This window comes from Pyrgilauda ruficollis, unplaced genomic scaffold, assembly GCF_017590135.1.
Source record: "Pyrgilauda ruficollis isolate IOZ18807 unplaced genomic scaffold, ASM1759013v1 scaffold38, whole genome shotgun sequence".
NCBI lineage: Eukaryota > Metazoa > Chordata > Aves > Passeriformes > Passeridae > Pyrgilauda > Pyrgilauda ruficollis.
Window position 1 is genome coordinate 7,684,745 of NW_024525267.1, and position 27,078 is coordinate 7,711,822.

The following is a 27,078-nucleotide window of genomic DNA, read 5'->3' on the forward strand; positions in this document are numbered from 1 at the left end:
CTTTGTGTTGGAAGGGAAATTTAAGATTCTTCTATGCCAACCCCCCTGCTGTGTGCAGGGACACCTTCCACCAGACCAGGCCGCTCAGGGTCACATCCGGCCTGGCCTTGAACACAGCAGCATCCACAGCTTCTCTGGGCAACCTGTTCCACAGTCTCACCACCCTCGCAGTAAAGAATTTTTTCCTGCTATCCAATCTAAACTTATCCTCTCTCAGACTAAAGCCCTTCCCCCTTGTTCTGTCACTCCATGCCCTTGTAAAAAGTCCCTCTGCAGCTCTCCTTATTTAGGTGCTGGAAGGTCTCTCCAAAGCCTTCTCTCCTCCGGGTTGAGCAATCCCGGCTCTCTCAGCCTTTCCTCACAGGAATGGTGCTGCAGCAGAGCAGTGTCCTGAGGGGATCCCAGCCCATCCACACCTCATCCTCACGGCAGAGCCGACAGCCCCTCCATCTTCATGGCCTTCCCTGAGTGTGCAGCTCCTAAACACAGGGGGAAACATGAAATCTACCACTGCTTTGTTTCCTCGAGCCTCTGTGCTGGCCCAGCCCCAGGCCAGTCCTGTCCCACTTGCTGGCAGCACAGCATCATAGCAAAATAAGGATAAAATGCTTCCCCCAGCCATCTGAGCCTCCTCTGGCTGCTTTCCTGGGGGTAAAGGGATGAGCTCCATCAGAATAACAGTGCTGCCTGCATAATCCTACCGCAGGAGTAAACAGTCAGGCTTAACTGTTTTGCCGGCACAAACTGAGCTGGCACAGCAGGAAGATGTGCATCAAGACTGCAGGTGGCAGGGCTTATCCCCCAGAACCTGAGCTCCTACAAAAGGAAGGAAACCTCATTTAGGCTGGAGGATCTTAATGCAAGTTGGGAAACTCCTGTTTCATTCATTCCAGCGAAGCCCCTTTGCCCTCATCCCTTGCAGAGCCTGTGGCAGCACAGGGAGGGAGAGTTCTGGCTGGGCTGTCACTGCTGGCAGGGTTTGAACCAAAGCTGGGGACACAGCTGCAAAATCAGATGTGGCTTGGCAAACAGAATTAACTGAGTGTTATCACCTTCCTGGCCTCAGAGTGGCTTCCACAGCACATTCCTGAGTTTTACCCTTGCCCATCCACAGCATCTCACCTTGCCTTTTTTTGCCAGCTCTGCTGCCATGGCACCCTGGCACACACCTGGAAATGCCATCATAACTGAGGAAGCAAGGTAAAGTTTTTGCTTGAAAAGGAAATAAATGCAAAACAGGTCAAGTTCTTTTTAGGGAGACTTGTGCCCAGGCCCCTCAGTGGGCTCTTTCACCCAGTGATTGGTGTGACACTGCAATATGATGTGTGCTAGCAAGTGCTAGGTGGGAAAAGAGCTGGCAGGGAAAAAGCCAAGAGCTATAAAGGTGCAGGGGGAAAAAAAGGAGGTGAGATTTCAGCTGTTAACACACAGTCTCATGTGTGCAAGCAGCACTTGGCACCCACAGTGTGAGGGGCGGGAGTCGTGCTCATTGCTTTCACAGGTCACCCCGCCAGCCCTGCCCCTCTACCGGGCCCACAGTCAAGGCAAAGCTCATGTACAACCCATGGATTGGGTGCTGCAGGGGATCTGCACGCCAGAGACCTCCATCTCCCGGGGGCTGGAGCCACCTGGGGTCCCACTCCCCTGGTGTATGGGCCCTGTGGGGACTGGGTGCTGCTCCACGGGAGGACAGCTGAGAAACCTGTACCCACCACAGATCAAAACCAGCATTTGATCTAATTAATGCCAAGAGTGATTATGAAAATCAGTGTAATCACATCCCTCTTCCCGTGACATTGCTGCATGCACTTTAATTGGCTTTTCTGTTGGCCCAGCATCTCTTGGTTTCTAAGCAGGGGAGGTTTTGCATCACCAGTGCTTGACCCCAATGAAGACACTTCCAGGAGCCAGCCCCAGGCAGCCTGGAGGTGGGATGGAAGGATGGTGATGCCTATCAGGGGTGCAGGGCAGGGCTCAAGATCCTTCATAAGCACATTCATTTTATGTTGCTGCCAGAAGCAATCAGCAGCAGGACAGTCAGAGATGTTGGCATGAACATGTTGGTCATTACATTCCAGACTCATCCTCTGGGATTCAGAGAGAGCAGCCTTTATCTCCCTCTCCTGAATAAACAGAATATAAAACCAGGAGAAACTCCCCAGAATACCAACAAACCTTACAGTTTTCAGCCTAGATTACTTCATGGTTAATTTATTCTTATTTATTCTTATGCAACCTTGGGGTTTTTTTGCTTTCTATTTTCCCTGGTGCCTGCCCCTTTGAAGTATTTTTAGATTGAACTCAGATCCCCTCTTTGCCTTTGCTGGGTAAGACAAGACACATTCTTCTGAGTCTCTCCTAAGATAAATGCACTATTTTCCTACCAATCTGCTCTCATTTGCAGCCACATCACAGGAGTGACCAGGACATGAGATCTGGTAGTCCAGCGTCAGTCTCACAAAGCCAGCTCCTTCCCCATTTGGGGCTACATTTCACGGTGACTCTCCCATGTTCAGCATCCCATGGGCCAGACATCCCTTCTGCAAATGGGTCCCAGGCACTGGAGTGAGGATAAGGACACGATTTCTGTTGTGCAAAGTGGTCCTGTCACAGCGTCATAGCACGGTTTGGACTGGGACAATAAAGATCATTTAGTTCCAAACGCCCTGCCATGGACAGGACACCTTCCACTCGCCCAGGTTGCTCCCAGCCCCATCCAGCCTGGCTGAGAACACTTGCAGGGATGGGGCCACAGCTTCTCTGGGCACCCTGTGCCAGGGCCTCACCACCCCCACAGCAAGGAATTTCTTCCCAATATCTGGTCTAAATCTGTCCTCTTTCAGTTTAAATCCATTCCCTCTCATCCTATCAAGATGCCCTTACAAAAGGTCCCTCTGCAGCTCTCTTGTAGCCCCTTTAGGGTGCTGTAAGGTCAGCTCAGTGCCTTCTCTTCTGCAGGCTGAACAGTCCCAGCTCTCCCAGCCTGTCTCCATCAGCAGAGGTGCCTCAGCCCTCTGAGCATCTTTGTGCCCTCCTCTGGATTTGCTCCAGCAGCTCCATGTCCTCCTTGTGTTGGGGCACTCCAGAGCTGGGCACGGTGCTGCAGGTGGGGTCTCACCAGAGCAGAGCAGAGCAGAGCAGAGGGGCAGAACCACCCCCCTCACCCTGCTGCTCTTGATCCAGCCCAGTTTATGTTTGCCCTTCTGGGAGCACACATTGCTGGCTCACAGTGAGTTTCTCATCAACTATGACCCCAAGTCCTTCTCAGGGCTGCTCTCTGTCCATTCTCTGCCCAGACTGAATTTGTCCCAGGGATTGTCCTGACCCATGTGCAGGACCTTGCTCTTGGCCTTGTTGAGCTGTGCCCAGAGCCCAGCAGGTGACTGGGAGCTCCTGAACCAACACCACAGCTGAGGAAGGGAAAAAGCACAAGATCCAGGGGTGCAACCAGGAACATTCAGCCCTCCTTTCTGCCAGATGTTGTGAGAATCAGCAGTGGATGTCACCGAATGCCCTCTTGCTGCCACTCAGGATCCAGTCTCTCCCAGCAGGATGCCACAGGGTTTGCACAAAACTCACCTGGAGCTCTTTCGTGGCTGCCCCACTCACACCCCAGCAGCTCTCAGTTCTGTGGTCCTGCCCCCACACATATCATCTTCTCCTCTCTGTCAGGAGCATTTTTGGGAATTTCACAGCTAGGCACAGGAGCAAATTTGGGAATTGCTCCGTGGTGCTCAGCAGTGTTTGCCTGGGAAACAGCAAGCAGCAGAAATGGTCTAAATACTTTCAGGCTTCTGGCAGTTCACAGAGCAATACCCCAGGCAAAGAAAAAGATATCTTGATTAGAATAATTATAATTGTCTTTTCCTTCGTTCTTTCTACAGAAATTCCAGTCTAAATTATCATCTAATTTCAGAGAGCTCCATGACCAAGATTATCTATGAGTCATTTGTAATTATGTGCCAGATTGTATTAAAGCATGAAAATACAAAGGTTTCTCATCAAATACTAAGGGGGTTGGGGGAAGAGAATCAAATTACATTGGAGCAAGATAACTGTTCCAGCCACTTTCTGATTCATGGCATCCAGCAAAAGCAAAGGAAAAACATGGAGAAAATTCTCGTTTTAATAATTGTATAATTGTGAAAACTGACAAATTACAGGAAATCTCAGTTTAAGGCTGACATACCATCCCCTTCCAGTGCTGTTCTAGAAAACACTGTAAGGAGCTTTAAGACTCTCCCATTCTGACTCTGCACTAATTCCCATGGGAATTTCTCCAGCAGCTTCGCCCTGGGCCCGAGTTTAGTGTTAAAAAGTGGATAAAAACTGCCCATTTAGAAACACAGTCTGTATCTATCCAAACAGCTTTAGCTGGGGGCAGCAAACACAGCAGCTTGTCTTTCTGCACAAAAGAGAACACTCCAGCAGCAGGAAACATCGTGGGACTTCTGCATCTCTCCCTGGCAGCCTCCCTAGCCCGACTCTCCCGGGACAGGAGCTGGAAAACCGGAACTCCTCTCCCACAGCAGCACAGCCATGGCCCCAGCTCTGCAGCACCAGTGAGGAGCCCCAGGATCAATCCAGACATGCTGCATGCTGTATTTGAAATAGCCAGAAGGAAGCAAAGGAGAAAATGTTCTCCATGTGGAAGGAGAGGAAGCAGGAGAGGGGACATTGGAATGAGGGTCATTGGCTGCAGGGGCAAGTTTGGGGCTGGTGTCAAGGGAGACCAAGATGACAGCCTTGACAAGGCTCTAATATGTTCACTTCATAAATAAATGCACACATGAATCATAAAAGAAATATTAACATGCTGTAGAACTTGGATGAGAACAATTGTCCTTCCTGAGAGAACTGAGTCCTGTTTTTCCCGTATAACTGAGCAGTCCTAAACAACAGGGAAAAGTATCAAATCCCAACAGCCATGTAAAAGGAAAGCACAAGATGATGAGAACTTGCACATGATACAAAGGTCTGGGATGAGTCTCCCCACAGATTTTCACACCTTTGTTAACTTGGATGCTGCCCATCCTGCCAGAGCCAGGGCTCCTGCACCTGTCTGCCACATTCCAGGTCAGCTCAGACCTTCTTCTGCTCTCCACAGTCACAAACATGGCAGGGAACTCATCCTCACCATCATAGGCACAGCTCTTCCAGAGCTGCTTTGGGAGGAAATGAACTTCTTTTGTTTTCCTTGACTTTACTGATGGCCTCTCACAAACCTGCAGGCAGAGCTCTGCCACAACCCACAGGAATTCCCCACTACCCTGGGAAGGTGCTGCACTGGGATTCGTGCCCCAGAGCCCTGCTGACAGGTTTGCCCAGCTCCAGGGAGAGGTCAGCTGTAGGGTTACACAGGTGCCTTCAACCATGCTTGGCTCACACAAGCCAGTGAAGCCAAGTGCCAATAACAGCACTTATTTACGCAAGCAGCACCATCACAAATCTGTTTGGAAAATCCAGGGGGCAATTAAATAAGAATATATTGGCATCTAGCATCCCTAGCTTGCCATGGGAACCATCTCCCTCTTTCCTGGGAGTCACCCTGTGCTTTAAGCCACCCCTGCCAGCTGATCCCATGACACACCTCACTGTGGAAAGGAGAACCCTCCACACGTGCCCATAGCACAGCTCTGAAGCCTTCCAGGGGACCTGACAACTTTATCTTTTACTCAGAAACTCAGTCCCTTCCTGCTGCCAGGAGATACCCTGTTGTTTTACTCCACTGAAATGAGGACAGCTTGTTCTCCATGGGATGCAAGTGTTTCCTGGAGCCCCACGTACCTGCCCTGCCCTTCAGTGACCCCCTGCCCCAGGGAAGGGCACTAACTCCCCTTTCCCTGCCCCATCACTCTGGTCTGCCTGGAAACCATGAGACCTTTCAGGTGAAGCATCATTTAAAAAAGAGTGCCAGAGGCAGATGGAGCAGTCGCTTCTGGAGGGATCAGAGTATCCTGGGAATCTCCCTGGAGGGCTTCTGATGAGTCCAAGCTGCAGCACATGGACACAGGCACCACAGCAGTGAGCCAAGGGACAGGAGGAGACCCACAGCATTCAGGATGTGGCTTAACTTGGCACACATGAACTTCAGATTTCACTGATGGAGCCCACATTAAACAAGCACAGGCACCAGGATGTGACACAAGTTGAGTAATAAAGCTTCAGTGTGGGAACTGCCAGAGAAAGAAGCTAGCAGCAGCATCAATAAATGTGCAGGGCAAACGGGCCAGCTGCAATTTATTCTGCATGTGCTTCAGACATTTCACATTGTCTTCATTCCTCACCAAGTTTTTGTGATGCCTGTCACATGAGCATGTTCTACACCCACATTTAGCTGCAATGAGCATTGCTCAGCAGCCTCACAAATGCTCCCCCTGCCTATTGTGGAGAGGAAAATAAACAAATTATTAATCTGAGATATTTATGGTGCAACATTTTACAATGACTAGTCAGCCTGGCTGTACATTAAAAGCTTTTTTGTTTTGTTTTGTGGCACAGAATGGTTGGTTAATAGCAGAAGGGAGGCACTCCAGCCTTTCCTTTCCTCAGAACAATTAGGACTATAAATGAAAGGTGAGACAGGTGGGAATGGGATTTCCTCACCTCATTCCTGGTGCCTACAAGATTGACACACTGTCCCAACAACTCACCAGCAGTTCCTTCACATCCAGTGGAGAGCAACAGGCAGCCCAGGGAGTCACCAAGCAAGACAATGGCTTTAAATGAAGGAAAATGTTCCTAGAGAGTAGACTGCCATATGTATATCTGTGGGTGTGGCTGCCACTGCCACACCTGAGAGCACAGAATGGTGAATTTGGAAGCCAGTGAGATAAACAGGCCACATCAGTGGAGCACAGTAAAAGCAGAGCAAGAACCTGAGTTCCAGTGACCATGGAGACACAGGTCTGCTTCTTCCCAGAACACCCTGGCATGGGAACCTTCCCAACTGCAAAGGTGTTTCTCCACCCCAGGGCTCCTTCCTGCCCCTTTGTGCCCTTGGCCACCACACAAGCCAGCACTGCAACCCGAGAGCTGGGAACTGCAACCTCTGCAGTGCCAAGCTGGCAGAGCTGTCAGGAGTGGGCTGACTGGAATTCTGCAGGAATCACAGAGCTGTGGGTGGCAATTTGCTGCTCATCAGCCCCGTGGCCACTTGAAGGCTGTAAGCCAGGGCTCACCATGCAGGGCATCTGCTGCAGGGGGCAGAGATGCTTCTTGTCTGTCCCTGGCAAAGGGAGGGACTGTTTCTCTTGGCAAGTGACCCTTCTTTCAGGACAGGGCTCCACAGAAATACCCACTGTTGGACAGAGAAAGCAGCAGAACAGTGCAAGGGTCTGTGTCACCAAAGAGCTGCTCAGGAGCTAATGGGGATGGTTGCAAAATGACAGAGGATGCTTCCTCTTTGGTATTAATATCACAAAGCAGGGGAGAAGATGAAGAGCTGGTGCTTCCCTTGATGCATCCCTTCACTACTGATATCCTGAAGGGCAGCTCACCCCGATCCCCACTTCCCAAGCTCCTCCTGAGCAGCTGGCAGGGAAACGCTGCTTTTTGAGGGAGGAAACTTCATGACAAGTCTTTGAAGCTTACAGGGCTTTTCAGACCAACTGTTATTTTCCTCAGGGCTACTAAGTAGAGAAATTCTCCTCTGCTGAGTGTCAATATCCCAGCAAACTGTCCTGTTTTCCCTTCTATGCATTGGTCAGGGCATTTCTAACAAGTCTATCACTAGAGCTCATTAGAGATGTTATTTCTTGCTGGTGTACAGCTGATCCTACACACTGTATCTGGAGAAAAAGGGGAAGGATTTCCTTGAGGACCTGTGCTTAGCTGTGAGGCTCTTCCAAATCTGAAAAAAAAAAAAAAAGCTTTTGAGATCCCATCAGCCAGATCTAGAAAAACCTGAAGGACAAAGGTCCCCAACAGTGCAAAAAGCTGACACTGAAGCTTGGCCAGGTGTAACACGGTCAGCAGTCCAGGGGAGGAACAAAGGGTTGGACAGCCTAAGGAGGTAGCCAGGCAATTACTCATTTAGGAGGCATTTTTTATTGCTTTTGTGAAGCATGATTCATCTCTCAGTATGTGCATGGGCAGTCAATCCTCTGGCTGTGCAAATGAATCAGCACACGCTCCCCTAGCCCTGCTCCCATGAGGCTGAGACCCTGCACAGCCAAAACCAGCCCTTGGAGGAAGCAGGTCTGAGAGACAGCAGCTGCTCACAATGCCACAAACAAGAATTCACATGTTAGAAGGGATAGAAACCCCTCTTGTCATGGACTGGGTGTTGTGGATGTGAACATATTCCTGTAAGGCAGCTCGCACCTCCTAAGAACGTGGCACTGGTTGCTCCAGAGAGAAATACAGAACTGGAAGGACCATAAAGGCCTGGGAAGGGTTTTTTGTCCACCATGTTCCTACTTGCTTCCAGCACAAGCATCTTATGCCTCAGGAAATTTAGCAAGAGTGGGATAAGGACAGGTTTTCATGGACAGGGCCTCAGTGCTCTCCAGCCTCATTTATCTTGTCCCCACATGCTGCTGGTGCTGACATCCAGAGATGTCCAGAAGGAGCTGGCGCACTGCTGCACTGCCTGTCAGGGGGCTGCCTCTAAGCTTCCCAAAAAATGTCTTGACTGCAGCAAGGGAATGAGGTGAATATACAAGAAATGTACTATTTCTCCCGAACTGCATCAAGTTAATGATATTTTCCTCCCCCCTTGCACCTCTGTAAATCAGCGCGTGACTGTGGGACTCAACAATGTTTCACTGATGTAGAACCACTCTTGGGAGGGAACTGGTTGGTGTAAATCCTCCCTTTCTATTTCCTTGTACATAATCTGGTGCCAAGTTCTGTCAAAAACATGGAGAAAACTTTCACTAGATTTTTCCAATGGCAATAGTCTGTCTAAACACAACTTTAAATGTCTGCCATTAAAGTTTTCTTCATCTCATTAAAGCAACTTGCAAAACCATCTGCTAGCTAATGAAGAGTTTTTAAAGCTTTAATATTTTATTTTAGAATGAAATATACAAAGGGGAAAACAGGACAGGTATTTAGAAAGACAATGACAACAATCTGCTGTTCTTCCACAGAAAGCTGATGATGTTCACTCCCATGGCTAATTAAAGTGACTGAACACTTCAGCCCCTTGAATATTCCTTGTACAAATAATGCAATTCCTATTCTCAGGATATTTGCCTAACACACAGCAACTGAAAGCAGCATTTCCAGGAACTATTTCTCAGCATCCTTCTCTTCCAAAAATACCAGTGACTGGTACATTACAGAGAAGGGCAGACAACATTTTTGCTCAGGGTCTGCATGCGCTTGCCAAAATCTCTTGGTGGTTCTAGATTCCCTCAGCCCTCATTCACTTCCCTGAGTTACTCAGAAATTGAACAAGGGATGAGAAATCATGGTGAGATCATCAAGGACAGTGATCAGCCAGGCTCAGAGCAAAGTGAAACCCCAAGGGACAGCACTGCTCTTTCCAGGAAAAGGAGATGTTGCCATTACAGCCCAGTGCCTTTTCCTGTGGAGTTGCAGAGCTGGGCAGGATCTGGCTGTGATCACCAGCAGGAGGAGAACAAACTGGATTCATGCCCCTGTGAGCAATTAATGGCATGCAATAAGGGAAGTCATGGGGAGACATCTGGGATGGCTCCACCACCCCCCTCAGCAGTATTAAGGAATTATTAAACCCGTCTCAGAGCTGAAATGAGGAGCAATTTCAGGTCACAGCTTACCAGACCAGGCCTCCTCCACTTGCTGCTCGCTTCTTCACCTCTGACACCTGGACCAAGTGACACTTTCACACTTCAGGTTCCACCATCATTCTCTGTTTGTGCTGCTTTCCCCTGCTTTTTGTCTCATTTAACATCTCTGCTCCTCAGTTGTGATTGCTTACTCCTGCTGAGCACTGAGGACTCTGCTCAGAAGGAAAGCTGCAATCCTAAGCACAGTCCTTGCAAAATATGGCAATAGAGGGAGTAACTTAAAAAAACACATACATCCCACCCCAAAACCCCCCAGAGCACTTTCTTGGATAGCAAGCCACACTATGGCCCTATCAACCTAAGATATAATCAAGAATTTAATGACCACTAAGCCTGACTGTGAAAGTAGGCTTGAAATTAACTAGCAGAGCCACAGCCTGCCTTCCAAAGCTCTGCTAAGTCCTGTAATGGCTGTGTCTTCATCCTGCCCACTGCTGGTCTTTACTTGAGGTGTCACAGATGGCTTTAATTGCTTATCTCCTTCTGAGCTTCATACCTGCTGTGGCAGATTAACAGATGGGACTGATCAGTGGGCTGAATGCAGCCCTTGGGACCCCTAAACTGCCTCTCTGCACAGTGATTAGTGCAATGGCTTCTCCCCACTCAGACAAAATTTGTAATCTTCTAACTGATGTACTGTCACATCCCACCTTTGGTGCAGCCCCCTTCACTCTGTGCCACATCCACAGGCAGTGACAATACCTGGGGGCTGTGCTGGGCAGCTTTACAGGGCTGGCACTACCCCTGCTGACAGAGACCTTCTGCCCACCAAGAGGCCAGGGGACATCACAAAGTCCACACTTGCACGTGTGCCAAGAGCACTGGCCAAAAGTGTTTCAGATGGCATCTTATTCATGCAGTGCAGCCAGCAACTCTGAACCAACATAAATTATACTGGGAAGATGAACAAGATGAAAGATCATCCATCTCACCACAGGCAGAAAATACACTCAGACTCTTCCTCGTGGTGCCTGATGGCCCAGAAAGAAAACAATGATTGACATTGTGCTGATTTGGTGTTGGAGACCTCAGAGCTTATGGTAGGTCCCACTGATTTAATGCACCATGCAGCAGTAACTAACAATTTCTCAGAGGCCTTACATAACAGTTTGCTTGAAAGCAGTGAGTAGAGTTTTGAAAACATTTGCTTCAGCTGTATTTTATGCCATGCCAAGCCATGAATCTTACCTGAATGTGCTGGTGTGTGTTGGACTCTCCTCTCTTGAGCTCCCAGAGCCTGGGCAGGAATCACAGCCAATACAAGGATTAATCTGTTTCCCAGACACAATGCTGTGATGAAGAACTGTTATTCAATTCCAACACATCCACCTCAGAGTAAGGCTGTGACCACCCAGAAAGTTCTGACAACCTCAGCCATCCCCATTTATATTAAAAGCAGCAGAACAGATAACTCCTCTTTGCTGTTTAATTAGGCAAGGCTTGACAGAGTAAGAATGGGACTTAGCACAGTCTCTGGTTTTACTCCAGGACTGGTTTTACCCACAGTACTCTGGTTTTACCCCAGAGCACTTCTATCCCTTCCTTCAACCACCTTCTACTGCTACCAGCTCTAGAGACTGTTGGTAACAGCACAGACCCTTGAGTGATGTACCCAGCAAAGCTCTTCCTGCCTCCTGCTCACTGCTTATTGCACAGTCCAGTGCACATCATTACAAAGAACATTCCCTCATCTTTCTGGTTTTAAAGCAGCTTTTCTTCTTAACATCAAACTACAACCCCTAAACTCACTCTAAATAATTTTTTTTTTTTTTTTTACTCAAGAAACAATGATAGCTCATCATCTCTTCTTCCTCATCTGGCTTGGTGTCCTACCACTTTCAATACTCTCCAGTGGCCTGCTCAGGCTATAAATGATGAATATCATGCAGGATATACCATAAAACAGAAGAGTCTGGAACTCTTGTGTGGAAAAGGGACAACACTGCCTCACCTCTGCTGCTGCCAAGATGCAGCTTTTGCCCCTCTTAGTCTCTGTGTACTTATCCCTTTTACTTTTCCCACAGAAGAGCACTGAGAAAAAAAATTACCTGGAAATCAGAGTGCTGGTGTTGTTTCTTTTTATTGCTCTGTTCAAATTCCTTTAATTTGCTGTATTTTTCTGCTTTTAAAGAATTGAGAAACTTTACTAGGAGCACTGAGAGCAGTGAGAAAGCATTCTTGCTGCAATCTGGCAATAGAAATGGATAACACAGTGACTGCCATCCCAGTACTGTGTGACTTACTGCCCTCCCACACAATAACAAATCTACAGCTAAGGCTAAAAGTTGTTAAATCCTGTGCTCCTGGAGTCCCACAGCAATAAGGGAATTTTATTTTGCATTTTTATGAACTGTATGTGCCTCCCTAATTTCCATGAGAATGCACAACAGGTCCTGTAAGAAAAAAAATAATTACAATGAAGCAACTCACCAAGTAAATTTGTTATGCCCTAAGTCCTGAATTCTCACTGAGCCTCCTTTCTCAAGTACTTAACTCCTTTTGTTAAACAACCACCACTCACCAAGATCACTGCCAGGTATCAGGGTGGGCAAAAACCCACCTGAATAATGTGCTGTAACTCTTCCTATAGACAAGACAGGAGTAGAAAACTGCAACAGCCTCTTCTGTATTACAAAACACGAACATAAGAACAAATGTGCTATGACCTACTGGTGACAAATGAAGGTAATATAAAGCCTTGTAAGATTTCAGCTTTATTAGCATTATTTAACTTCTGAGACCATTAAAGGAGGCATATTTGATGAATGCAGCTGTGGGGACAGAATGGTTTTCGTTATGAAAGCCTGGTGTGGCACAGAAGAGAAAAATTAGAGGACAAAGCCAAGAGCTGTACAGCCTGGGAAGAGCAGAAAAGATGAGGCCAAGGCAGTCAGTACTTTTTCACAGCTCAGATGTTAGCAGGGAGAGGGCATCCGTGACGGACACTGCTGGAGAAGTTCCCAACTCCCACTGGAAATGGCTGGAACAGTTGAAGAGAAATTCAGATAAAAACATCCCAATGTCAATGAGAGCAAAAGTGTGCCTTGATCACACTATGGGAACGCAGTGAAATGCTGGAATGACACATTCTGCCTTATCAAATCCACTGTTAATCATCCTTTTATAGGCTAAAACTTTGCAGGAGACACTCCTGAGGATCCAGTAGTACCTCTTTTTCCAGCAAAAAATAAAAGGATCAAACATCCATCTGCACAAAGGGCAGATGTGGATTTTTGTCTCCAAACTGTGACAGCCAGATGTTGCTAAAAGAACATGATTTTTAACTCAGCACACACCTTATTTATCAAGATACAACTTTCAGAAACAAGCACTGGAACAGTTCCACTAAATACACACACCATATATTGTTCCCACAGTCAGTTAATTATACAGCTTAGTGGAAAAGCCTCGTTAATGTTATGTACTTTACAGAAAGTATCTACATCTATCAGTGGAGCAGTATATTGTAAAAAACACTTGCCTGATTGCTGTGTCTTCCCTTTTAGAGACAAAAGAAAGCTCTAAATGACAAATTTTGGCCACGACCAACCAATCACACAGCAATCAAAACTGAACATTTTTAAGAACTAAGACAGGAAAATCAGAAATCATCAGGAGAGCATCATAGTAACAGATGGGCTACGTAAAGGTTTTATTTTTTATTTACAGCAAATATATTACAATAAAAAAGGTTAACATGACTCGTGGTTGTGGAAGGATGGTACATATGCATACATCAAAAAGGTTTCATTTTCTTGGCACTAACTGAACCGAATACGAGGATTCAACACAAAAATAAGAAACAGAACATTTATTAGGCAAACTCTAACTGTACACATCTGCAACTGGGGTTTCAATGCAATCTGAAGAACACAAACAAGTCATCAGGATGGCAAGGACTTTTTTGATGAACATGTTTAACCCTCAAGACAAGATTGTCTGGCACCATTTAAAAGTTGCTGTACTGAACACACTGATTTTAAAGAAATGTCACAGATGATTAAGACACTGAAAATGCACTCAGCACAGTGAAGAAGCCCATTATTTTCCTTATTTTTTTTTTCACTCCCACAGTACCAGAGTGTTAAAAGGCTGCATGGCAGAGAAGCTGGATGCAACAGCTGGAGAATTTTTCCTGTCAAGCAAAGTGACTTGCAGGAAGAGATGTGCTTTCTGCAACAAACCCAATGATACACAGCTTGTGTGGCTTCAAGGAAGATGATCTAAGAATAACAAATGTTGAAGCCTTATAAGCTCTTTACATCATAATCAGAATCCTGAGAAAAGCAGGATCCAAATTACTCCAAGTGAATTTGGGCTTACTTATACACAACAAAATTGTCCAGATATACCAACAGTAGTAAACAGAGTTAATGCAGTGCTAATCTTTTTACATTTTAATGACTAGCTATAAAAACAGAAACTAGCATGTTCAAATCTGTTTACATTTCCTGAGCTTTGTTAAATGAAGAAGGAATGAACGTTACAAAAATCCCGGTAAGCCACCAATAAATTAAAAATGTACATAACACCACTATAGCTTAAGAAGCTCAGAGTGAAGTCTGCCTAGCCAATATTCTTTCTTTAGGAATCCAGTACAGAAACCATGCCATTAACTTCACCAGCAATACTGAGATGCTATGGAATTGTAGGTCTTTTATTTTTTTTCTTTTGCTCTTCCAGCAGATTGCCTGATGGCCTTTCCTAATCAAATCATATGAGAGCATTCAAAAACTGCAGCCCTCTACTTGCAGTGCACAAAACAATGTTCTCAGCCACACAATGTACTACTGAAATTCAAATTTCCTAGCTGCAGTTATTTGGGTGGGCTCTCAGCTCTCACACACAACACCACCACCCTGGCAGCAGGTTTGGTATCCTTTGGGGGAACAAAGCAGGAGACTGGAGGAAAGACCCTCAGCAAAATCCATCTTAGCCCATCTTTGCAGTTTCTTTAAGAGCCAACATCTTGCATTTGAGAAAAGCACTCGACCTACATGAGTCATACACATGTTTATTTATGCATGTTTATTTCCTGCATAGAGAATACTGTGTACCTTGGAATAAAACCCAAGCCTTGAGAATATACTGAGAGTATATTTGTAGCAGTGCTATGGAAGATTAATTTAAACCCAAACAATCAAACTCAACGGTCTCAAAGACTTGCAGAGCACAAACTTTGATAAAACAAACCACTTTTTAGAAAACTGTCTGCTTATAGCATACTTCTATTTTATGGTGTAGATAAAAGAGAGGTAGAAAGGTTTATCTCCTCAGTATCAGTTTCTGTGCAGTATTTATAAAATGTCAGAAAAAAAATCTATAGCTTTTCAGTGAAAATGCCAGCTTTTCTCCTAAGAATTATAAGGAATCTCTTCTTTCCACTTAAGTGCTGTAAACTAAGTAACTGGAATCTGGTTCAGAAGAGCTATTCTTTCCAGTAGCCTTACCACACCAATTGCTTCTAAGAAGTCATTACAGAAATGCTCCTATACAGGGCTCAAAAATTCCTCACAGATACAACCCACCAAGCCATATTTACCAGCCAAATAGTATCAAGTCTGCTCCTAAAAAAAGCACTCACTCTTGCTCGACTTGCATGATCCATCTTATGCAAGCTACCAAGAGGGACAGAGAAGAATGGAAGTATGGAAGGCTGTGTGGCCCTTCCCCTCTTTGGTGATGACCTCAGATGTGAGCACCATTATCACCTCGTCTGGCAGAGCATCCTGAAGCAGCTTCTCTTCCTGCCATGATCCAATCTCTGTAGCAGGAGGATGGATGGTGCTTTAGAAACCAGCACTCCTCAAGAAAGGGAGGAAGGCAGACCCGACCAGGAGACACAGCTGAACAGAAACTGCGCTGTTAAGATAAATATCCATCTTTCCCTGGTGTTAAGAGAAGCCTGAAGCACTACAGTTTTCATGATTGTCACCAGATAAGGGAGAGAGATGGAAACATCAGCTGCAGACATCAAGAGTGTGATCCAGAGTGCAGTGCATTTCCCACGGAGCCCAGAGCCTCGGGCCCAGCAGTGCCAGGGGAAGGCAGGTCAGAGGCACCCGGGTGGGATCTGCCCACAGGGCTCCACTCCTGACCCCTGCTCTCATGGCACTGCCAGAACTGATCTATCTGTGACAGAGGACCTGCCTGCTGACATTTCGGGGCACACAGGACTGGAGCTCCAGCTTTATTCACATAGCAACGACTGTTCAAGGATGGGATTTGAGCCATGAAAGTCAGGCTGCTGCATGGTGACCTTTAATTTACCCAGTGAATGCTAAGCAAATTACATTAAATTAAATTCAGTCAAAGCAGATGCTAGCTTATTTATTAAAAAGCTCAGCTTTCTCTTTCTTTCAACTGGTTTTAGAGACCAGCAGCTCTTGGGAGCAGACCTTCACTCTAACTAAGTCAGGCAAGAGCAGCTCCACAGAGATGGCCAGAGTAACTCTCCTGCAGCAACACCAGGCTAAAGTAGACCTGGCATTCCCTAAGGATGCCCAGCAACAGCTCATGAGTACAGCATCTTTGCCTCCTTGCTCCCTGCACTTCCTACCCAACCCAGGTGTTCTCCCTCCTTCCACAAAAACCACACTGGACTCACAGTGGAAGACAATTCTTCATTGCCTTCTACTGTCAGATATTTTAAGAAATCTATGAATTTACTAATATAAAGAAGTATTTACTCTGTTTCAGAAAACCAGTACTGCTCTGCAAATATATAACTTGTCATTAACTTTTGACAGGTTGGGTAAGGAAACTCATATACAGTAACATGGTCACAGTCACAATCCAGGTTGGAAACATTTCCTTCTGTCAGCTGTAGCATGATGAGACTGACTAATGTTCCTGTACTCAAATAATCAACAGGCCCTGTCCTTCAACCTGCTCCCTTTCACCAGTATGCCTAAAAGCAGTCACATAAATAAGAGATGTGCTGCTTTCAGGCACACAGACTTCATGCACAGTCTGTTTTGTCTCTTTTCTTTGTTCTCTGGAAAAATTACTCTCATTAATTTAATTCTCCAACTATGATCCACCAAAATAAAAATAAATTCAAGTAGCAATCCAAACTGGTTATTGCTGGGTTATGGGTCAATGTAAACTGACCAGACCCAATGCCAACCTTGAATTCACTTTACAAAAGTAAGGATTGTTCGATTACATTTGCTGACCATAGACAGCTTCTTTCACTATTCATACAGCTTGAAGACCGAAGATTTGCTGAGAACAAGACACAGTCCATGTCCCCTGGAAGTAAATGGAGCTAATAGCCATCATCTTCATCCATATCACAGCCATAATCTGAAACACACAAAGACAAGGGCATATAAAAATGCAAATATTCCGGGTAGGTGGAAGACAGAAGCACTTCTTCTTTAAGGTTGTTTTCTTGCTATGTAACTACAGGATAAGTTTTGCCTTAGGCAAGCATTTAAAAAATAATCTATTTTCTTAGGCCTAAGTAAGTTCTTGCATGTACTTCCCTCACTGAAATAAAATTATTTTTAAGCATGTATGTGTAAATATCTCTTCTCACTTGTCACTAGACCCTCATTTAGGAATACTTGGCACATGTATATGTGAAATACTTGCTTTAATTTAGAGGCTAAGGTGATCAAGCCTGATTGTCACAAGTGACTTGGCACACAGTGGCTGATAAGCAGCAGCAGCATTACATTTACAAGTAGGCACGTTTTTCACTAGATATAGGCACCAAGGAAAAAGCTGGTTTGTTTATATTACTCATGGATTTATGAGCTGAAATTGCAAGGGTTCAGAGATAGCTCAGAGTTCCCATCAACATCAAAAGAGTCATGGAATGAATCCTGACCAATGCATCTGACTCAGATCTCCCTTATCTACTTACTTCTAGACTTAAAATTTTTGCCCAGATTTTTTTAATCCAGTTTTGTTTCCTTAAACAATGCTGAGTGCAAAGACTGTGTGCTGTGTGTCAGAAGGCAAGTCTGTATGTTTCTAATGCACCAATGTCTCTTCTATGTGCTTCTGAATGCACTGACACAGATATTTTCTGCTGTGCAGATGAACCTATGGATAATTATTGCGTTTGAGCACTGAGGAAAGTTAAACTTCATATTCCAAATCCAACAAAGGGCAACATCTCACCCAAAGAGACAAGCAAATGCTCAGAAGCAGAATTAAGTGTAATCGATAATGATTTGTGTAGAATGGGTGAAGTTCACCATCTGTAATTCATGCAGTTATTCCAGGCAGACAAGTCTAAAATCCACAGAGAAAGCAGATAGGAAAGAGTTATTTGCTGTGCTGAGCAGCTCTGTACACCTGCACTCGAATTCTGGGAATACTACTTTCCTTTTCCTTTTTATTTTTATTTTTTAACTCTAATTTTTCAGCTGTTGTCCAGACCAGACAGGGAGTAGTGGAATGTTCTCAGAATGGTTCAAAATTAGTAACATTTACAAAGAAAAAAAACTCAGTGACCTTTATTCTATTTTTGTGGGGGGTTTATTAATAAACATAGACCCACCCTCCCCCACATGGATGCCTTTTCTTGGGAACGTTATTCTAATAATAAATGCAGGCAACAAACTGTTTTTCCTACAGTTCAGCAATTATTTTCCAGCAGAGAAATCAATTTAAAAGCAACAGACACTTTTGTGAAATGTACACATATTGTCCATGAAAGCTAAATGAATAGTGATGGAAAGATTTTTGCAGTAAATAACATTTCAGTGGGAAACTTATTCCCATCTTGAGTCTTCGCAACCCATAATTAGCAGCTCCCATTTTAAAAATAATTTTGTGTATTTTCAAAGCTTAACTTCTAAAGGGAAGTTTTTAATAAAGGATAAATGTGGATGTGTCCAGCTAGGAAAAACCACAGTGGAGAGGAGACTGCCTTTTCCTGCCAGCAAAGAAATCTAATTAAACCAGTGGCTTTGCTGGGTAACCCAAAGAAATTAGCACACATCTGTGTACCACACACGCACCACCAATGCCATTCCTGCACTTGGGGAACTCCTGCTTCCTCCTAACACCTTCCCCAGAAGCAGACTGTGATGATTTGTTGTGTTTTGAGCTGGACAGACACATCCCCAGGGCTCATGGACAACCTGGACACCACCGCAGCCTCCACTGAGGAGGCACAAGGAGAAGGAGAGGAGGCTCAGGGCACCCCAGGCACTGCTAATGGAGGGGTTACTGACCCCTAACTCCTCAGATCCACCTTAATAAACCCAATGCTGGAAAACACCTCACACTTCAGTTTGTTCTTGAGAAGCCCTCTTAGCCTAAAGCTGGAGATGCCAAGTTTTCTCAGGAGGAGTCTCCAAGGTCAGGTTTCAGACAAGGGTAATTCCAGGCTTCCCACAGGAAGGGGCAATGCTGAAAAGGCAGCAGGAGCTCTGGGACAAGCAGGGGTACCCTGTGTGTCCCCACCCCTGCAAGAAGAAAGCCCACAGCACCAGAGATGGTAACCCCAGCTCACCATTTCCTCCCATTAACTGCAAGGCGCTCATGCAGTGATCTTCATCTTCTTCTACCTCTTCCTCTTCCACCTCTTCATCAGGGTTGTAAGCTACTGGGCCACTCTCCACAAGCACAGCTGCTGGTTTTTCTACATCAGAAGCTTCAGCCTGTGCATTTGGAAAGGTAACCTGCATAAAAGAAGAGAGAACAGTAGAGGAGCTCTTCCTTTGGTCCAATATTTGTAGAGAACTTTAGCAGCATCCAAACAGTAAGGACAGGAGAGATGGAAGCTCACGTCCAGTGCTCTAAGTTCAGCTGTTCTAATGGGAGTCTGAATGAAAGTCAGGCAAAACCACCCAGTTTTCACTTAGCCCAGAACCAGGCAACTGAAATATCCTGTACTGGTCACAGCAGAACAAGGATTCTCTGGCAAGCACAAGGGCAGGAGAAATTTGGAAGCGAAGTCTCTTCAGTAGAGCACTGTGGGAAAACTTACAAACCTCTCCCACGGTGAGCTCAACTCACATCAGGCCTATTACAAAATAACAACGTTATTGACAATTTAATGATAGCAAAAATGTACCCTTCAGATCAGAAAAAGCCCAACATGTATTAGTTTTGACAGCTCTGGTTGGATTTATTTGGCGGCGCAATGAGCTGTGGAACAAATAGCACTCTGCAGACAGCACTTAATGTGATGGCAGAGCACTCAGTTGATAATACACACTGGCACCTGTACCATTACCTGTGGAATTCAGCAGAATACTGATCTCCAAACACTAACTTGGGAATCAATCATGGATGGGACCTGTTCCGTACGTGGTCCTCCCCAGCTGCTCCAAGGTTAGGCAGGACACAGCATGGAGGGAGAGAAACAGCAACACCACAAGGGAACAGAGGTGAATTTGGAGTAGGTAGTGCTGTCTTTGGTTCACTAAGGAGAGATCTGGGAACAGAGCAGGAAGCTGCAACAGCCTGTGCCAGCACAGCCCAGGCTCTGCTCTTTCTTCTCATTTTCATGGCGTGCTCAGTCCAGAGCTCACCTCCTTCTCTCATCCAGGGAAGAAACATCACAGGAGCTTTACCTGCATCAGCTCTGAAACAGGGTTTTTTCCACAGTCATTCTGTACTTGGACTGTTGGGGGTTCATACATCAGAGCCCATGGCACACAAAACCAGCCAGTTAATAGCAATTGGAAGAACCTTAAAGATTAACCGTGAATGCTGGGTTGTCATGTAAAGAATTCTGAGAAGGGAATATTGACAGTACCTGCCACCAGTTAGCTGTTACCAGCACCAAGTCATCTTCCCTAGTAAGAAAGATGGAAAAGACTGGGACCACTTCCTTGGAAGGACCAGTGGTGAAGTGCTTCTAAAAATGAATGGTCCAAAGGAGACCAAAAACCCCAACTCCTCTGGTCCATACCATGAGAAAAGTGCCACAGTGCTCTAGGTTTTAAATTACAGTACACAACCATGTACTGCTACATGTTCTCCAATTCCATAGGCAGCAAGCTCTGATAAAATGCTGCAGTTTATTTTTATTTTTATTTATTTATTTATAAATGTATTTACTTGGGATGCAGTATCTCCCAGGATCCCTGCAACTCCAGGCACTTCAGAGATACACCATAAGAGAAAAACCCTGCACCAGAAAGTTGACAGTCTAATTATTCAAACATCAAAGCTTTTCCTGAACTTGTCATATACCATAACAGTCAACCTAAAGAATCTGCCTGAGTTTTTCAAAGTCATCTCAGGGTTTGCTCCAACAGCTCATTAATAGGGCAAAATACACCCATTAATTTCAATAGAAAATCAAGTATTTAGATATTAGGATCAGTCAAAGACAGGTTTTCATTATTTTTTAATGCTCAAATTAATCATATTATTTAGAGGAACTTCCCTCCAGTTTATATTTCCTACCACTGCTTTTGCCTCCAGAGTGATCAAATTGAGTCCATCTTGGTATAAGCAGAAATAGACACAAGAGTTTGAAACAAATCAGCATCATAATACACATCGATTTATATGTTTAAAAGTATCCATCTGCTCTGAAAAAGTGGGTGAATATAAAGGAGCTACAAGTCATTATTTTTTAAAATTGCACCATGCTAATTAAAATGTGACCTTCTTCTAATTATCATGTCCACTTCCAGACTGCTGTACTTCTAAAAATGTGCAGAGTTTTCTAATGAGCACAGAATAAGAAGTGAAAATGTATTTCCCTAGGCAGGATATCAAACTGTTTCTGAAAATCAATGACTTTTAGTCATGTTAAAAATAAGGCAGTCAAACAACACCTTTAAATAGAACTTCCTGAATTCACTTCCAGACATCCTGGACTGGAGTTTGGCACTTAGCCTGATGTATGGATGGGCAATTGTCAAAGGTGTTAAACTACCCAAGGGAACTGGTTCACTTTCAGAAGGATGTCAGTCTCACACGTTCACGGGCAAGAGGGACAAACACCTTTGGTATACTGAATTTTTAGATATGCAGTAGACAGTTTGTTGTATAGAAAATGCCTGTGAACACTCTGTACAGTGTGAAATTAATAGTGAAAGAAAGCAGCTATCCTTGTTATCTGGTTTCACTGAAAATAATAATGATGTGACAATAATCATGATCCCTTTGGGAGGTGCACAAAGCCACCCAAGGAGGGCTTCTGGCAGTGGCCAGTTACCATAGCACTATTACATTTTCAAACTAGACAAAGCAAAGAGTATACAAAGAGTATAACAGAACAAAGCCAGGCTGTATAGGGTAAGCTCTCTCCACACCAGTCTCTGACAGAAGCCCAGCCTATCCCTGGAGTCAGCTCTGGCTCCACAAAAGTGGAGTTTGCAAAGTCCTTCTTCTCTGTGAGGACAGTCCAAGTGCTGAGAAACAGGCATGAGCTCTGCCTGCTCCTACTCCCCCTGACCATTTATTTGACATGGCCCTTTTTAGATGCTTTCAGGGAGTTTTCTCTTTTTTTGCTGTCCTATGAAGCATCATGAGGCAGCGCTAATGTTCCTGATGGATAAGTAAGGCAAGTCTGGGTTAGAAAACAGCCGATCTCAGCTTTGCAGTGTTCACAGTCACCAATCCCTGGCCTGATCAGACAAACAAGACTCATTTCTTTTACCCTTATCTATCACATGACCAGAGCCAGGCTGAAAATAGCTTGTGGGAATTTCCAAACTCAACCTGTTGCACCAGGAGAAGTGCTGGACTTTTCATACCTCTTCAGTGGCAGCCTTCTTAGCAAACTGGGTTGAAATCAAGGGTCTTAATCTGCAAAGAAAGAAAGAAAAAATGCTGAACACCAGAAAAGTTGCACAAGAGTTTGACACAGAGTATTCATTCTCCAAACAGTGAAAGCACTTTGCCAGTGTTATGTTGTGCAATTACTTCTTTAATGATTAAAGATAAAGAGCAGAGAGCCACAAATGCCACAATAATTAACACACACATTCCCTTGGAAGCGTCTGTCCCAGATCAAGGTAATAATAAAAGATGCCAGCACAGTAGCAAAACCTCATCTCAAACTGCAGCCCCAGCTTCTCCCCAAGGTCTTTGAAATAGCTGTGTTTTGTCACATTTTACAAAAAACAAAAGAAAACTGATTTTTGGAAGAATGCAGACATGGCAAGACTGGGCCATGCTCTGATTACCCAGCACTGGTCTGCAACGGCTTCTCTGCATCTGATGATGCATAGAGGATACCAGTAAGATTATGCCATAATCATCACAGACAAGAATTTAACATCCAGCTACAGAAATCATCAAAAAAACCCCCAGGGATCCTGAATACCTTGAATGAGAAATGACAGAAATTGAACATAAACATTTTTAAAAATTCTGCATCAGATGTGAAAGAGACCTGCATATTTGGGGGAGAAAAGCTGGATCAGTATAACTTTACAGCTAAGTGTTAAATATTATTACTTCTGAAAAACATTTCATAGTCTGTTGTTTCCTTACTGCCAAGAAGGCTGTTCTCAATCCATCATTTAGTGTTACTTTCTGGTCTCTCCTGTTCATCTAGATGTATCTAGTCACGAAGAGGATGACTTGCTTTCTACAGAAACACTGCTCAGACAGCTCCTCAAGCACGTCTTTTAACGAAGTCTAGGCAAACAACTTAATGAATACCAATTTATGCCTCCAGAGATACAGTCTTTTATGATAAGCAGTATTTTACTCTCATTTTTCTGTTAGTCATTCCTCCTTGTAAACACACAGAAACTCGTTGTTTTCCTACTTATTTATTTATTTCAAATATCAGCAAGAGGAAACAAAACCCCAGAGAATGAGCAGGGGAGACTCAGATCATTATCTCTGATGGTGGAGACAATATTAAAATACAAAGTATTAGCTAAGCTCTAGAAAGGTTCAAAAACTGGTCATCTCTGAAATGCTTTGCAGGACCCAAAAGGCATTTCAGCAACTCAGGTAATTGAAGGTGCCTCCTCCCAGCAGATCAAAACAAAAATAAGCTAAGGGAATGTTTCAGGAGCAGTGCCACTGAAGAATCCAGAACACATTATTCTGCTACAGATACTTCTTTTCATATTATATAATTACAAAAAATTTCAAGAAAGATATTCACTTGACCTACATAAATATCTATTACTTACAAATCCTGGTCGACTTCTGGGCTCAGAGAGATTATATTTGAAGACATGGACACACTCCTCCCTGTGTGCTCAGCCTTCTCTTTCCATTATCTAACCCCAACTGTAGAGTTTCCACCTTTAAATGCTGTCAAGTCCAACCTGCTGCAAGGAGCAGGGATACCTTCAACCTGAGCAGGTTGCTCAGAGCCTGTCCAGCCTGACCCTGAATGTTTCCAGGGTCAGGGAATCCACCACCTCTCCAGGCCTGTGCCATTGCCTCACCACCTTCATAGCAAAAAAATTTCTTCCTTAATTCCTGAGATGTGAGAGTACCTATCTACTTTCAATCACTGTTTTCCAAAAAATCACCCTGTTTAGATGGTTATAAACATATGGATGCAGCAAAGCCAAAAGGCTGCATAGCTGAAGGATTCTAATTACCAAACAGGTTGTGTTTCAACGACATGACTGAAAAACACCCAACATTGGTAAGAAATTGAAGACTTTTATTTTAAATTCACAGTCATGATTATTGCAATTAACATTGTACCAAAGATAGCACCTTTTCCCTCCTGCTACCCAAAGACATCAGACCTCCCTGGAGCACCCTGAAAATATTTCCTCCCCCCAATTAAAATCAAGCTGTTGAGTAAGACTCACAAGGTAATCAGAAACTGCTGACATTTCTTTTAGAGCAAATTATACATGTGCTCACACAGTGAAGAAAACAATCACAGCTACAGGAAGCAGAGTAAACATTCCAGTTTCATTTTAATTAAAATGGTCCCCTAATGAAAATAAAAAGATTCACGTTTATGAAAAGCCTATTTGCAAAAACTTTAGTGCTATATCCAAGAGCCCTTCCATACCATTTCTCAGCAGCAAGGGACTCACACCCAAACTGAAATTAAAGCTGTATTTCTGTTCCACGAGAGCCACTCACAACGTGCACATCTTCACTTCCTTACTACAAATACAGCACTGCCATCTGATCTGGCAATACAGTTTCTCTCTCAGCATAGTATAAAATGCATCCAAAAGCAGTGGGGTGGATCTTGCTCCTGCCATGGATGGTCAGCACCTGCTGCAGGCCAGATCCAAGGTGGATCTCCTCACCTGGGTGGAACGGCTCGGCCCACTGCCCCTCCATACTACCTGCTTCCTAAAACAGTAGGCACAACTCTGGAAAAAGGTAAAACCATCACAACAACTTATTTTCCCACTGAAATAATGGCTCTGATTCAAACTACAGCTATAAAAGTTATAAATATATAACGCCCTTGGCTCTCCTTATGCCTAGGGAGAACCCTACTATTACTGTACAAAACCATTTAAGAAGGTTTTATACTTGGGGTGCTGTTTTGTTTCTTAAATGCCCCAATGTCCTGACCTCCTTAAACCAGAGCAGCTGCTGCCACACCAGCCATATGGAGCAATAAATTACTGGCTGCCATGGCTACAGATACAGGCTCCTTCTGCTGTCTGGCTGCACCTCAGAGGGCGGAAGAAAGTGTCTTCATGGAAAAGCACGCCCGCTTTTGAGGCTGGGACAGGTCTGAGTATTAATGATCAAAAAGCACCTTGAAAAAATAAGTAATTGAAGTATCTTGTCCAGCTTTCACTGGGCATGACACAACCTCATCTGTAGAAATCTACCAAGGGACACACATGCACAGAAGAAAGAGCCTGTCCATCAAAGTCCAGACTGAATTAGAGGTTCACAAGCTCAATAAATAATAACAGCCTACATTAAGGTGCAATTCCATATATACTGAAGCAACAACAGCATCCATTTAAAATGTAATGTTGTGACTGGGAAATAATGGGGCTCCTGGTCTTCCACAGTGTGTCAGTTGTCGTTCACTATTTATGATGACTTCTAGTTTGGGGCATTCTCCTTTTGAACTTTGCAAATTAACACAGCACCTTGTGGGAGGGAAAAACAGAACAAGTAACTTTCTGAACAGCAATGCGATCCGTAAAAGGGGATAAAAAAGATTTCACACAGCCCCAAGTGTGTTACATCCACACTTCAAACTACTTCAAAAATTATGCAGATATACTAATGCTCATGTCAGCCAATACACATAACACTGGAAGCAGATTATCTTGACATGTTTGTGACAAAAACTAATGGCATGGTACAAGGCATCAGAGGCTGCTCCCTGCCGAATCCGCTCCGCTCTCAGCTGAGATGTGCATGATAACGTCTGGGTTTGTCCTCCAGCTTTACAATTTAAAAGAAGATTCAATATAATAGCTCCTGACAGAGCTGGAGATCACACAGACTGAACTTTCAGAGTGTTTTTCTCTGCACAACAAGCTGGCTGTGACAAACAACAGTTTTTATTTTGTTTATTATTTAATAACAAAAGATTACACAGCATAGTACATAAAAGAGAAAGAGCAGTGAGAGGTAATAAACCCACCTCACTTGCATCAGACTGCTCATCCACCAAAAAGTTTGACAATACCATAACAATCTCCTCAGTGCAATCCTACAAGTAATTTGAAAACTCACCCAAAGCTCTTTTCTTACTGAATTTTAATTTAATCCACCCATGTAGGAACATCTTATTGCTGCTTACCACCCATACTAATTTTATACACGGATGGTCCCAGAATATGCAATAGGAAGCAGAGATCGAACAGAGCCCACAGCCACAAGCCTGCAGTGTAATTATACAGGTCATCCAAGACAACTGCCCATGAATCCTATATATCCATGCACAGGCCTTTCATGTGCAGGGACAGAAAAACTATTGAGAAATGACTCAACAAGAGACAGGTCAGGTTCCTCATGCTGGCTGAGATCCTCCTCCCACCTGAGGCCAGATGGTTTTGCCTCAGGAGGTCAGTTTACTAGACATCTGTGTGAGAAGGAAATTAATATAAATGTTTATACAGGCTAAGAGTGCCCTTTAATTAGGTACCATCAATGTTATCCTTACCAGAAAGCTGGGAATTACCTCTCTGCAAGGATTTAAATCTCTTCTTGGAAACACAACAGCATCAGGAGACACGGCCGCTGTCCTGCCATTGGGTCAGGACAGAGGGGTGACCCTCCCATACGTGGATGACTGCTGTTTTCCAGAGGGCAAAACAAAGGCTGCAATGACAACCATACCCCTGGAGCACTTCAGGGTTTGCACATCCAGCTGTGGATCCTACCATCTCCTACATCTGCTACTGCCTGAGAGCCAGATGCTCACAGGAGCCATTCCCTCCGCTCCAGAGGA

The 27,078-nt window shown here is 44.5% G+C and overlaps 1 protein-coding gene across 1 annotated transcript in view; it reads right to left on the reverse strand.

The window, feature by feature from the left end:
* Window positions 1–13,425: 13,425 nt before the first annotated feature.
* The window catches only part of BRF1 (BRF1 RNA polymerase III transcription initiation factor subunit), a 186,767-nt gene continuing 173,114 nt past the window's right edge, over window positions 13,426–27,078 (reverse strand). Inside the window, exons 18-20 of the mRNA XM_041476161.1 lie at window positions 22,463–22,514; window positions 19,255–19,423; window positions 13,426–17,087 (exon numbers count right to left, since the gene is read on the reverse strand). Of these exons, the coding sequence (XP_041332095.1) occupies window positions 17,050–17,087; window positions 19,255–19,423; window positions 22,463–22,514 (259 nt within the window). The 3' untranslated portion in view covers window positions 13,426–17,049. The remainder of the gene's footprint in view (window positions 17,088–19,254; window positions 19,424–22,462; window positions 22,515–27,078) is intronic.